Raw genomic sequence first — 13,562 nt, 5'->3', positions numbered from 1 at the left:
CTTGTGATGAGCCACGTGTTATATTGCCCTAGCCGCGGTCGAAAGTATTTGAAAAGGAAAAAATTTTTTTCTAACGTATAAGTGAAAAACGATGAATTTTCATTTTTCGTCCCGTTAACTGCTTTTACGTCCCAAAGAATTTATTACATACAGCATAGATGCGTTACAAATATATATATACGAGAGCTCACCACCGACTTCAACACACACACACACACAGTATCCGCAGAAAATAATACAGTCGTCTAGTCGCGCTGACTGGTAGATATATAATTAAACCTGTCAGAAAATTTCTCGTCTCTCGTGCGGACGAATGCAACTGTTGCGCGCGTACTTCGATGGATAAAAAATAATAATATAGCTTTAGCGAACTTTTGCTGCCGCGTGCGCGCACATGTGCTTCGCGAGAATATGCCTCGCGTGCAATATATATAGGGATATGTATTTTTTTTTCTTTTCTTTTTTTTTACTTCGTTGTAAAACTCGAAACAATTCCGAAAGATGTTATCGTGCCGCATTATATATCTATGTTATGTGTGTGCGCGGTATACGCGACGTGTGCTGCAGGTATTTTTTTTTTTTTTTTTTTTTTTTGAGAAACGAAATCTTTTATACAGGCGGGCGGAAACGAGAAATAGGAAGAGATTTAGCGTGCGCGCATCTCGAGCAGCAGCAGAAGCAGCACATCCCAGAGAGTGAGAGAGAGAGGATAATATATATCGAAAGGTGCAATAACCGAGAGGTAGAGGCAAGCGCCCTGCCACGAGAAAAGGAGAGAGAGCGAGAAAAGAATGAAAAAAAGTCACTGTGGTTAGAGGAGAGCGCGACAGAAGAGAAAAAAAAATACTGTATGCAGCGAGACATATAGTCTCTCTCTCTCTGGAGAGTGAGCGAGTATTATTCTGCCTTGCACGCTTCTTCGTGATAATAATTCAGTTTAGCGCGCGTGAATTTGATTCGCCTCTCGCGCGCGCGTGTCCGCTGTAACCGATCCGCGCGCGAGACACAATCATTTACATGACATGAATATAGAATAAAAATTACAACCATTCAAAGTTTCGTTTTTTTTTTTGTCTCGTTCCGTTTTTTGTTTTGCTCCGCATAGTTCGCAATGTCAATATACGTAACGCGTAGATACGTTGTCGCAAAAAAAAAAAAAAAAAAAAAAAAAAAAAAAAAAAANATTGTAGGTTTTTTCAATGAGCTGGCACACAATTATAGCTATTATTAATAATTCAATCATTTTGATGAGTTTTTTTCGATGTTTTAGGCTTAAAACAATACTCTATTTGTCATTAGAGTCGAATGAGCACATATTTTTGTTGTTCTAGCTCATTTGTTGGTTAGGGTACGCGCAAATGACCCACGAATTTTTACACATAACAATTTATTTCTCGATAACTAAACGGTCGATGAACTTCTTTTTGCAGTCAAATTATTCCTTATTAAATTTCCTACATGTACGTATTTTTTTCTATTTAGTTTTTGTTTTTTTACATTATGTTTATGCTCATTGAAAGCGAAAATTCATGATTTCTCGTAAGAAACCATGTTAAATGGTCAAAAAATTTTTTCATCATTTTAACAAAATTTTGCGGTGAAAAGTTGTATTTTGATATTAACATTCATATTATAAAGTTTCAAAGCAATTAAACGTGTTTTAAAAATTTGGCTGCATTTCGCTGAGACTCCCGAACCTCCTTAATTTACGCGCGCGACATTGACACAGTTCGACGCGTATCCGTCACATTGCGCGCACTGCACACGAGAGCTTTGCGTATAGTACACGTATACATAAGCGCGAGATCGCGAGCGAAATGAACCAAGTTACACTCGCGCGCGAGCCAATTGATTTTAATAAAGAATAATGGTTCGTGTGTATTACTGGTGCGCGTCTATCGACGGCACACACGGTCGTTGTTGAATGTTGTATACGTGCTGTACCATTTTATGCGTAGAAATGTTTCTTTTTTTATTTTCCTAGCGATCGTCGAAAAACTCGTTAAAATTCGACGAAAAATGACGAAACAATTTTCTCCGTGTAACGTCTGTATTTGCGCCAATTGGCATCGATATAAATCTCGGAAAATTTTTCAGCTCTTTTCTTCGATAATAATGATTCGTTCTTGGCCTCATCGGTACAACTTTGATACAGCTGTATAAGCTTTATCGGCACCGAAATTCTCGAATCTTCGACTCCTTTATCAATGACAGCTCTCTTTCTCTCTCTCTCTTACTCCAGTGCTCGCGACGCTGATCGACGTATACACACAGCCGCGCCGTATATAGTAGCGCCCAGTGAAGCGTTGTATTCCGAGAGGAGATTTATTAGTTTATGACTCTATGTTGTGTGTGCGCGCGCGTAAAAGCGCGCAGGCGTGATTCGAAACACACAATGGGCCAACTTGTGCAGTTCTGTCTGGCTTTCGAGGCGGAAATGCCTAGATATATACGCGTAGGCATTGGCATGTGTGCCGTGTAGCACACGCACATCTGCATAGGCGATCGTCGTACTCTCTTTTCGTTCTCTCTCTCTCTCTCTTGAATTAAAAAAATATACGTGATCAAATGCATATATTTTTTACATCCACATCGATAATTCTCCCATCTATCCGAGTAAATCACGGTAATGGATTTCACGTTCCAATCGGCAAAAAATACAGTCTACAATATCATACGTAGCAGTACCATGCGGCTTTGACTCAAGCTTCGCTCGTGTAAAATCTACTAATAGCTGGCGTATTAAAAGTCGTGATTAATTGAGGATAGCATCCAATCCGTGTGTGTTCTGTATGTGTGTGGAGAGAGATAATGCACTCGTTATTATATTATGTACGTCGCGGCGCTTAAATACCCGCGTATTATGTGTATAACCTAATGTTACAAATTTGTATTCACCGTAAAGCTCCGCACAAAAGTCTCTCTTTCTGCGGCTATACACACAAGCGCGCGGTAAATTATTGCATTATACGTGTATGTGGGTGGATGTGTAATACGCGCGACACGTATTACATGAAAACGGCGCGGGCTATCTTCGGCAAAATTATGCACGCGACGAGGCAAAAGGTCGAACGAATGATCCTCGCGCGTGCGGATGTTGCGCAACGTGCTCGAACATCGGCCCGATCTCTGCGGCTGAGCTTGTGTGTCTGTGTGTGTAATGCTGTACAGGAGAACATCACACGTTACAACTGTACGGACACATACGTGTGCGCGGGCAGACGAGCTAATTAGAGAGCCCCAGCCATGATCTTTGAATATTCGCTTGCAGTAAGTGTCCGTTAGTGCGTGCGTTTGTGTGTGTGTGTGTGTGAGCAAGGTAAGCTGTGCACGTGTATACGCGTGGGCTGTAAACGTTTCAATTATTCTCTTATTACACGGCAGCCGCTCGCGTCTAATTCGTATAATAATACGCGTAAAGCCGTCGAACGAAGACATTCTAATGCCTCGAGCTGTATATATATTGATGTATTCGAGCTATTAAGTCCCATTGTACATTGAAATCGGTATTGGAGCTTTTATTTTGTGTGTTAGAATCGAGTCTTCATTATTGATAACGGATATTAAAATTTTAAATTATATAACGATTTAACTTTTACACTTTACAATTTCATCTGCGTGAATTACGTTTCTGCTTTGTGCCACCTACGGCGACACGTCTCACTACTTCCCAATCATCAATATATAAATCCAATCAATATAGCAATGCAGAGGATCAACGAAAATCGTATTACGTATCAGAAAAATTCGGGGCGTGCAATTATCCTATGGCGAATCACGAGTGGAAAGACAGCGGTAGTGGAAAAAAGCTCGACACAATGTGGGGAGAAAAAATTGATGAAAAAGCACACACGCACACACGCATGAGAGACAAGACAAAAATAATTGTAGCCGGTGCCTGCGAGGAATAATAGCTAATTAAATAAAGCACCGTGACATTTGTCACGCCAACTGCTGCTGCTGCCGTAGTTGCTGTTGCTGCGATTCTGCACTCCTTTGGGATGGACTAGGGAGCCTAAGCTCCACACTCGTAAAAGGGAGTGAGAGATATATAGGGCTGGGAGCGAGAAAAAAAAGAGAGAGGGAGGGAGAAAAGGATAAAGGTCTCGGGTGTGCGCCTGAAAGAACACGTGTTTGATTGCGGTTCATTTTCACGAGGTTTTTCTTCTCACTCGTCGTTTAGATTCTCTCTATATATATACGGATGTGTAGGATAACCGATGACAGGGTAGCATTTTTAATGAAACTTAGGATCTCTCTGGTGGTGGGGTATCTAATTATTGGCCTCTGCGCGTCGCTTTTCTTTTCCCGCTGCTGCTGCTGTTGCTGTGCAGGGATATATCCCCCGCGGGCGATCGTCGTCGCGGCGCGTCAATTTTCTCTCGAGATGTATTTTGTTCTTGCGCGACAGTGGCAGCCACTGCTTCTGCTTCATCCGCAAAACCTTACAATGCGACAGCTCCGGCTTTGCGTCGAACGTCGTATACACACAGTACAGAAAATACATCAAAATCGTTCGAACCGTATTTACCGCGTAATTTTTTTTTCTTTTTTTTTTCATCCAAGCTGATGCTTAATCAAGATCTGTGTCTGCGGCGGCAACGTCACTCGTATGTACAATATATAAAAGAGGGATATATTTTCAAATAATCGCTACGTATAAATAACGAATTAATTCGTCACGCGGCTCGATGCATTATACCATCAACAACGAGAGAGACGCAAAAACACGAGGCGCAACGCACCCGAAAGCTTTTTCCTCGCTCGCGACACGCAGGCATGTGTCAGCGATTTTCTCTGTCTCTCTCTCTCGAAATGTGTACAAATGCGCATTGCGAGGCGATCGCGCGTAATGTGTTTTGCATGATACAGCCCACATTATACGTGTACGATTTACGTTTGGGTGCGTGAGTGAGTGAATGGCGTCGAAACGCGCTCGTGACTGTAATTATCGTCGGGCGATTAAGAAAAAAAAATAAACAGCGGCAGCGACAGCGGCATTGTATAATGTAAGCGCAGCCCGCGATATCCTTTCGACTGTTGGCGTAGGGGCTTATTATGCAAATGACCAAATCTTACGAGTCGCGCACACAGTCGTCGTCGTTCGAGTCGTTGTCCTCTCTCTCTTTGATCATTAATCTTGGAGTTAGCGTAGTCGTCGTCGTCGTTGTCGTCGTTTCGCGAGCGCAAGAGTTGTCTTGAGCAACTCTCGAGCTTTTCGCGCGCACGTGCTTATGGGTTAATACACGTATACGCGCGCGCGCGCGCCATGATTTATTCGCGTTTAAGAGTTTTTCGTTTTACGCTGCTCTCTTCTACTGCTGCAGTTCTCTCTCTCTCTACCGATGCTCTCTTTTAAGATGGATATTTTGTTAAAGTGGGATAAGTACTTATCTCCGAAAGGAAGAGAGAGAGAGAGAGAGATAAAAAAAATTCTGAATTATTTGGAAGAAGTAAAAGCCATAGTTTTCTCTTTCGCCTGCGTTTAAGGATACGCGTTTTTTTTCTTAACTGGAAAAATTATAGTAATTATTTCTAAGAACCGATTCATAAAAAATGAACAATTTTTCTTTCGCAAACTTTCGCAAAAACTCGCGCAGCAGCAGCGCCTAGGGTAATTTTTAAAGTCTCGATTTTGTACAAGACGCCTTCGGCAACGTCGTCGTCGTCGTGGCTCTATGCGCACACCCGCATCGTATATCGCCAGCGCTCGATGATGAACGCCACAGGTTGAACTTTTTATTCTCTCGATGAAAAAAAAAAAAAAAAAAAAACTGACGCACAAGCGTGCTGCTACCGCGTTCGCATCCACCGTGAGGTATTAATTTTCAACTTGTGTTTTATATTTGCGATGAAAAAAAAAAACGTACGTAAACACGTGAGCTGCTGCGCGATGCAGGCCAGGCACACACACGCGCTGTTGAAATGACATCGCGAACTGGCCTACATACGGTTGCTTCACATATGCATATTATGATAACAAGAAAGCAAGATGAGGTCAGTCAAGCTGCCAGTGCAAGTGCCAGTGCGTCGTCGTCGTCGTCTTCTTGAGCTCCGGCAAAACGAAAACATTAAAATTAGAAATGTTTGCTCTCTCGCTCGCTTCTTTTTTTTCTCCTCTCTTTTTTTTTTTTCATCATCCGTCAGCGTGAGACTTTCTTCATTCGTTGACCACTCGCGCTTTATCCTCTTTAAGACTTTTTTTCTCTCTCTCCTTCTGTCGCTCTTTATGCCCGTACACAGGTAGAGAGAAATATTCCGCGCTGCATATGGACGTTTAAAATATGAATGCAGCAGCTTAAGCTCGCGCGCGCTTGACACGAATTTATTTTCTCGCGCGCTCGGCACGGTAGAGAAGCTGTGGTGGCTAGTAGTAGTAGTAGCTTTTAAACTTGCGACAGCGATGGCGCTCCTCGTCAGCTTTATTCTTTGTGTGTGTGTGTGTGTGTGTGTGTGTGTGTGTGTGTTGGCCTAAAGGCTATAGCGGCTACTGCTGCTGCCTCCGCGCTGCTACTGCTTAAACGCGCGCGCGAGAGAGCAAGTGCGCCTTAAAGCCTCGGCTGCACTTCAAACGAGATTCTCCTGCTTTTTTCTTTGGCTCGGTGAAGAAGATCTGAAATTCGGAATGGAAATTCTTTTGGCCTTTTTGAACTTGAACATCGTCAATTGTCTAACGGCTCGATTGACGATTGTCTGCCAATGTTTGAGCTGATGGAGAATGTACGCGATTTTTACTTTTAAACATACCTTAATTGCATCCTAATCATTTTTCAATACTCTTGAAATGTATTCGTCTAATTCGTCCAGAAATCGAAAGTTTAAGTCTTACTTTACAAGTTAAAGTTGTTTGGATCTTCAAATCTTACCAACAGGATATATGCACATAGAATTATGATTAATATTTTAATTGATGTAATAGAGGTGAGTAGAAGGGTTTTTAAAATCACGAAAAATTATTATAACAGTTTTAAATACTTAAATATTTTTCACGAAATTGAAGATAGTTTATGAAAAAAGTTTATTACAATTACATAGCGTACTTATATGAGTGCGGAAGTCTTTATTTCGTGCAAAGATCCTTGGGCAAATCTCACACTTGGCTATTATGTATTTTATTTTTGTGTTTTTTGAGAACATCCTTGCGGCAATATGACTTGTGGCAAATATCACATTCGAAGAGCTTTCTGCGATCGTGTACCGCAAATATATGCCTCTTAAGGTGATTCTTGTATCCAAATGACTTGTGACAAATCTCACATTCGAAGGGTTTGATCTGGTCATGTATTGCATTTATGTGACTTTTGAGGGTACTTTTTTTTCCAAATGACTTGTGACAAATGTCACATTCAAATGGTTTGTTCCGGCCATGTACTGTATTTGTGTGATATTTGAGGCGACTCTTGTATCCAAATGATTTGTAACAAATCTCACATTCAAAGGGTTTCTTATTATCGTGTATTGAATTTAAATGTGTTTTGAGATGATCTTTTCGTACAAATGATTTGTGACAAATCTCACATTCGAAGGGTTTGATCTGGTCATGTATTGCATTTATGTGACTTTTGAGGGTACTTTTTTCTCCAAATGACTTGTGACAAATGTCACATTCAAAAGGTTTGCTCTGACCATGGACTAAACGTATGTGTTTATTTAGATTACCTTTAAGTGAAAATGATTTATGACAAATATCACATTCATATTTTCTGATGCTCTTGTGCGTCGTATTGATATGTTTCTTTAGGTTCACTTCTCTTTGATGAGGTAACTTAGTTTCAGATATATTTACATTCATATAATTTCCAAGCTTCAAGTGGGAATGAACTTGAAATTCACTATTATCATAATCTAATTCCTTGTTTATCGAAGCCACCTGATCTTTATCGTTTAAATAATTAGTCTGAATGTGACTTTCTACTTTTGTAATAGGTAGACCAATTGAATACTCAGATTTGGAGATGTTTGTCGATAAGAATGGCAGTTCAAGCTTAACATGTTTGCATTCAAAATCAATGAATGTATTTTCATTCAAGTAATTAGATTGAATTTGGTCTTCTGCTTTCACAATAGGTTGAAAATTTTGATGCTCATATTTGCAGATCGTTGTCGCTAGATACGTCAGTTCAGTTTTAACATTTTTGCACTCAAAGTCGATGAAAATTGTTTCATCTAACTTTTCCGCTAACGCAATAGCTTCATTCTCGTGACTAATCTAAAATTGAAATCATTTAATAATTATTGAAAGTGAAAAAGTAGAACACGAAACTAATCATTGAACTTACTGGTGTTTTATTAAACGTGAATTTTTCAAAGTTTTCGACTTCGCAAGAGTCCACCGAATCAAAATTATAATCTTCGCCTGTATCTGGTAATGTATCCTTCGGCTCTAACTTCACCCTGAAGGATTATCGAGTTTGATGAAGTGATTGTTTCAAAAAATATTATTGAATGTACAAAAAAAGATTTACCTCACTGTGGCCTCTCTGCTTTCCATCCTGATTCACTTAATTATACGCACAATCACTGCGAGAAAATATTTGAGGTTAAATCCTTCGAATGGGCAACTCTGTTAGTCGATTATGAGTACGTAACTGTTCACTACTACAGATATTATTTGTAAACACTTGCTTACCGTGGAATTTGACTGTTTGGTAGTGACTGAACGCTCCAAGTCAAAGTATTAGCGAGTCTACCCCGCGATTGTGATAGCTCCTTGACGATATATTCCCCCACCACCATCGACTGCCGTACGCAGTTATGTACTACGATACACATAGAGGCACTTGCATATCATTAAAGCTACAGTGAAATAGTAATCAAAATTTGATTCATCATAGGCGCGCAATTGGCTTAAACTAAAGTGCGAAATATGCGAATAAACATTCACACTAAAGAGAAATGTGTCTCTGAATACATACAAGTTCAGTCAATGAAGTTCAATTAGTCATTGGTATTGCAGGTGGTAGAAAAATATTTGCGACAGTAGTGTCAATAATTTAACGAAGGGATTGCATTTCAAAATTCTCATTGTCGTCATGAGACTCTCGTGTACAAAAATTTGTCCATTCAAACGAAAAAAAAAATGCTCACTTGTTACATTAAAATTTTTTGCATGAACGGTCATTTCTGCAATCCAAGACCAAGCGAGCGATTGTCAAGCCGAATACTCGTTCCGTCGCGAAGGGGGAACTTTTCCCATCCCACACTTGAAAATAAAGTATAGCGTACTCGATTCTTCGAATTTCAACTCTAATTTCGGCGCTCGGTCGTTCGATCTTTAATACCCTTCCCCCCACCTGCGACTCTAATTTTATGAATGAGCGATTTTCCGCGCGCACAAAGAGAAAACGCGAACGAAGAACTCTTGGGCTTCTCATAATACGCGCGGCGGTGGCGGCAGCAGCAGCAGCAGGAATATTTCCGTCTAAAACCTCGTGCGTCGTGTGTGTGTGTATGTCTTTCGGCGCGCATTCAAACGAGTTGAGCGAGCGAGCGAGCGAGCGCATTTGCAAAAATTTACTTTTGTTTGCTTTGAGGCACTTTAGAAAACATGCAAAGCTGAGAGAGAAAGAGAGAGAGCCGAGTACATACTACACACACACACACACACACACACACACAAAGACCTTATATTGTTCAAACCGCCGAGCCCCTTTCCCCACCGGATTTTCCGCATAAGTAACAGGTGCACGTGGAAAGATACACACAGAGTATATATTCGCTCGTTGTTGATAACAAACAAGCTGGCAAGAATGCGATGAACAGATTTACGTGGCGATATTTTCATCAGAATGTCGTGCGCTCGCGTACTTATATGTGTGCTACTTATCATCGCCTGTACACGAGTACAATGCACCTGTGCACTACACTAGGACTCTATGTTGTTATGCTGCTGCATTGCCTTGCAGGGATGATTAAAGCATCATTATCTTTTAGCTTTATGTTGTAGGTGAAATTTTCCCGGAGATATATGTTATATCTTCTATACAATACACACTCGTCCTAAACGCAGGTAGTTATATTTATCATTTTCAGTATATACATAGCTGGTAACTTCTCTCGAGTTTGTGGGGCACCCTTTAATTCGCGAGGAAGTAAAAACTTATTTGTTGCGTGGCAAAATTTAACGCTGATATATAAATTTTTTTTTTTCGTGAAAGTCAGAAAATAAGTCGATTTTGTCATGTACGAGCTTGACAAAAGTAACTCAGTGTCATTCAATGCGTAAATGAAATCACATCATATTATTGGTACATCTGAGAAATTCAAGTTACAGAGCAGTTATTTTGGAACGAGATTATTTTTCATACTTACGTATACATTTAAAACACTATTATCATTTGAAACAAGCGGGAAGAACAAAATAAAAAGTGCATTTGTGAAACAGCAGAAATTGTAAACACCGTAGACATTTTAATTTTAATGTTAAAAATGATCAACGCGTCATTTTCTGCGAGTGAGAACCACCGCGATACATGCTGCCGCTTCGTATCCAACAGATCCCCATCACGAAAGATGGCTTAAAGGTCTCAAAGACGCCCCCGCATTGCGTGATCTAGATCTGCACTTGATCCAAGATCAAATTTTAATTTCCATCGAATAGGAAATACCACTCTTTTTCCTTGTCCAAGCACACAATTTCGTACTCAGTTCACTGTGTTATAAATAAAGCTCATTTATTTGTCAACGCGTCGGGAAAAAAAAGAAAAAATCAAGTTGGAAATCGAAAGGATTTATTTACAAGAGTGCGTTGACACGCACACACGACCAGCTTACAATGTTGAGAAACTTTTTTTTCTCTTTGAGTCTCGTCGGCGTCGCTGCTAATTTTTTCTTTATAAATGTATATGCAGGGATCTCTTGTAATTTCTCGGGTTTACCGATGGTACACTGGATTATATACTCTCCTGTTTTGAGTATCACGAGTTGGCTCCCCCTCAATAACCGGATAAATCGTAACAACATACTTTCTACCTTGACTTCCATTTCGATTTAATACGACATCTAACGTTACTGCTACCCAACTAATAGGAAACATAGTTTTAGGATTTGGAGCTCCCGGCGTAATTTTAACACACAATATTTGCAACGGGGTCATCACTTCATAGAATGTGTTCATGGACCTATAATTTGACTCCGCATATAATGCCTCCATAAATTGTCCTTTATGAGAATTCATCATACTCATGAAAACCATCGCCAATTCTTTATATGTCATGAATCCTGATTTTGATGTGAAACATCTATATTTTTCTACTCTTTCATTTGTATTAGACAGGAAGCCATTCCACGCGTAACCCCACAAACAGCAATTATGAAGGCTACCATTATTCCACTGATCCGCAAACGTGACACATTCACAAAGAATTTCAGGTTGGAGTATATGAAGATGCCAGTGACAAGTAGGACCAATTCTTCGAGACTCGCTCAAAAACCATTTCGCTGAATCCAAAGTATAAACCTCGCCCCCGGATATGCCACCTGAGCAGGATAAAAATCAAAGATTACAAGAGTTGATCGTCGAGCTTGAGACTCGCATAATGAATGCACGCATACATCGAGAGCATTGGAAGCGATAGTCGCGTCCTCGCAGCCGACTCTGGTACAGCCGGACGAGCATCCGCTGGCCGACGATGCGCCTGAGCAACGAGGCCGGATAGCCCGTCTGGTCCGAGACGACGTCGAAGCCGCAATTGTCGGGATGGCAGCCGGCGTCGGGATTGCGAGGCTCGAGGCCGCCTCTCAGCGTGAAGTGGCCGCCTGCAGCTCGACCAGCCGTCGTCGACCTGTGCCCGACGTTCAATCGGCGGCGATGCGGCTGCCGAGAGCTCGAACTGCCGCCGATCATCAAGACTCGGTTCCTGGCCAAGACGTCGATCTCTTGGTTCAGGAATTTCGACATCTCGACGAAGTGGCCCGTCGTCGCCGGACCGTGGATTATCGAGAGCACCGTGTCGCCGGAGATGGGTTTCATGATGTGGGATTTTACTGATTTTTTTTTTCTTTTCTGTTTTACTATTTTTATTTGTCGTTTTTTCTTAGTTAAAGTTCAGAATTTTGAGCCGAAAATATTTCTTTTATTCGATTGAATTTTGAAGATGCCAAAAATGAAGGTTATGCGTGATAGATCACGATAACCTTTATGTATTTGTTGATTGTTTTTTTCATAAAAGATGCTGCTGAGACTCGCATCTATATATTTTCGTTCATCATGATAATATATCTTATCAGTATGAACGTATTAAATTGTAGAAAAAAATCCTAGAGAGCTAGAAATTTACAAAATTTCGTCATTTCATTTTAGAAGTAAATTTACTTTTCGATTTTATTTCGAGCTGATTGTATAAATTAGATACATGGAAAGCAGATTAGTGTTGGCGATCATTCGACGTTTTACTGAGAAAATAAATAAATAAAAAATATAATGATCAGTTAGAAATCAGATTGCAATTATAAAGTACGCCGAGCATATCATAATAACTATTGACTTGCCCTCTAGTTGGACACGTGTTAAGCGCTGCTCTGCTACTTGCTATATTTTGCTCTCACTTTTCGGCTCGCTGCACCGCGAGTAGAAAATGGGAAAAGTTGTGCGAACATGAATTTGTGTACACGAAAAATGTGGGCGCGTAACGATTAGAGAAAAAAAATATTTTAAGATACGATTAAGATGCACGTTCGAGTAAAAATGCAACAAGCAAAGGATCTCGTTGTTCGTACTGGCTCTTGAATAAGAGGTAGTTGCTCGGAGATTCGAGAGTCGAGCGAAAAAGAGAGATATTATGTTATGTATATATACATCCCGTCGAGACATATATACAAAAAGCACTACTCGGCGCACAATATAATTTTGCAAATTCGTATACGAATTTTCTCTCTCTTTCTCCTCTATCTGTCGTTGACTACGAAGCACAACTATCTGAGACCCGGCGTTTTAGCCCTTTTATTATCCATGCTATGCGCTTGTGAGAGACAGACAGGAGTAGTAGTAGTAGTAGTAGTAGTAGTGAGCGCGGCGCGCAGCGTTTCTCGTATTGAAAAACTTTTGTGATTCATCTCTCTTCTCTCGCGACGTGGCGGCGGCGGCGGCGCACCATGATAACCGAGTCGAGTCTGTGCACGGCCGACTTTGCGTATTACGTTTTCGTTTGGCAGTTGAAGAGAAGGCAGCAGCAGCGGGAAGAGAAAAGCGAGGAGAACATCATCTTTGTCTTGGTAACCAACTGCAACATCGTGTTATTTTTCTGCCTCTAGTTTGGAACCGCTTCTCTTCCTCTGTTTTTCCCCCCCTCTCGGCTCTTATCTCTCGTTCGCGCATTCATTATACGTTGACATATTTCCAACGATTTGGCGCGCGCCGAAGGAAAAATCGAATCGACTGTCGCGCAGTGGGGTTTATCGATGTAAAAAAAAAAAAAACGATGCGAGCAGACTATTTGGGCCCTCTGGCTACAAGTTGTCACCGCTTAGAAAAATAACGAAATATCGTATAATATGCCAATCGAAACGTCGAGGGGGAGGTGAAGCGCAGGTAGGTATATTCTAGGATACGTATCGCGCTCTGG

The 13,562-nt window shown here is 40.9% G+C and overlaps 1 protein-coding gene across 1 annotated transcript; it reads right to left on the bottom strand.

Annotated features, from left to right (window-relative positions):
* Positions 1-6,982: 6,982 nt before the first annotated feature.
* Positions 6,983-8,642, bottom strand: LOC106659924 (zinc finger protein 431-like). Its single transcript, XM_014382700.2, has 3 exons — positions 8,466-8,642; positions 8,280-8,394; positions 6,983-8,209 (listed from the first exon to the last, which is right to left on the bottom strand). Exons 1-3 carry the CDS (start codon positions 8,489-8,491, stop codon positions 7,091-7,093), a joined length of 1,260 nt encoding a protein of 419 aa, XP_014238186.1. The 5' UTR covers positions 8,492-8,642; the 3' UTR covers positions 6,983-7,090.
* Between the last annotated feature and the right edge of the window lie 4,920 nt (positions 8,643-13,562).

Source organism: Trichogramma pretiosum, unplaced genomic scaffold, assembly GCF_000599845.2.
Source record: "Trichogramma pretiosum strain Unisexual culture from Peru unplaced genomic scaffold, Tpre_2.0 scaffold19, whole genome shotgun sequence".
Classification (NCBI taxonomy): Eukaryota; Metazoa; Arthropoda; class Insecta; order Hymenoptera; family Trichogrammatidae; genus Trichogramma; species Trichogramma pretiosum.
Note: the sequence above shows the minus strand (reverse complement) of the source record. Positions and strands in the feature narration are given on the sequence as shown.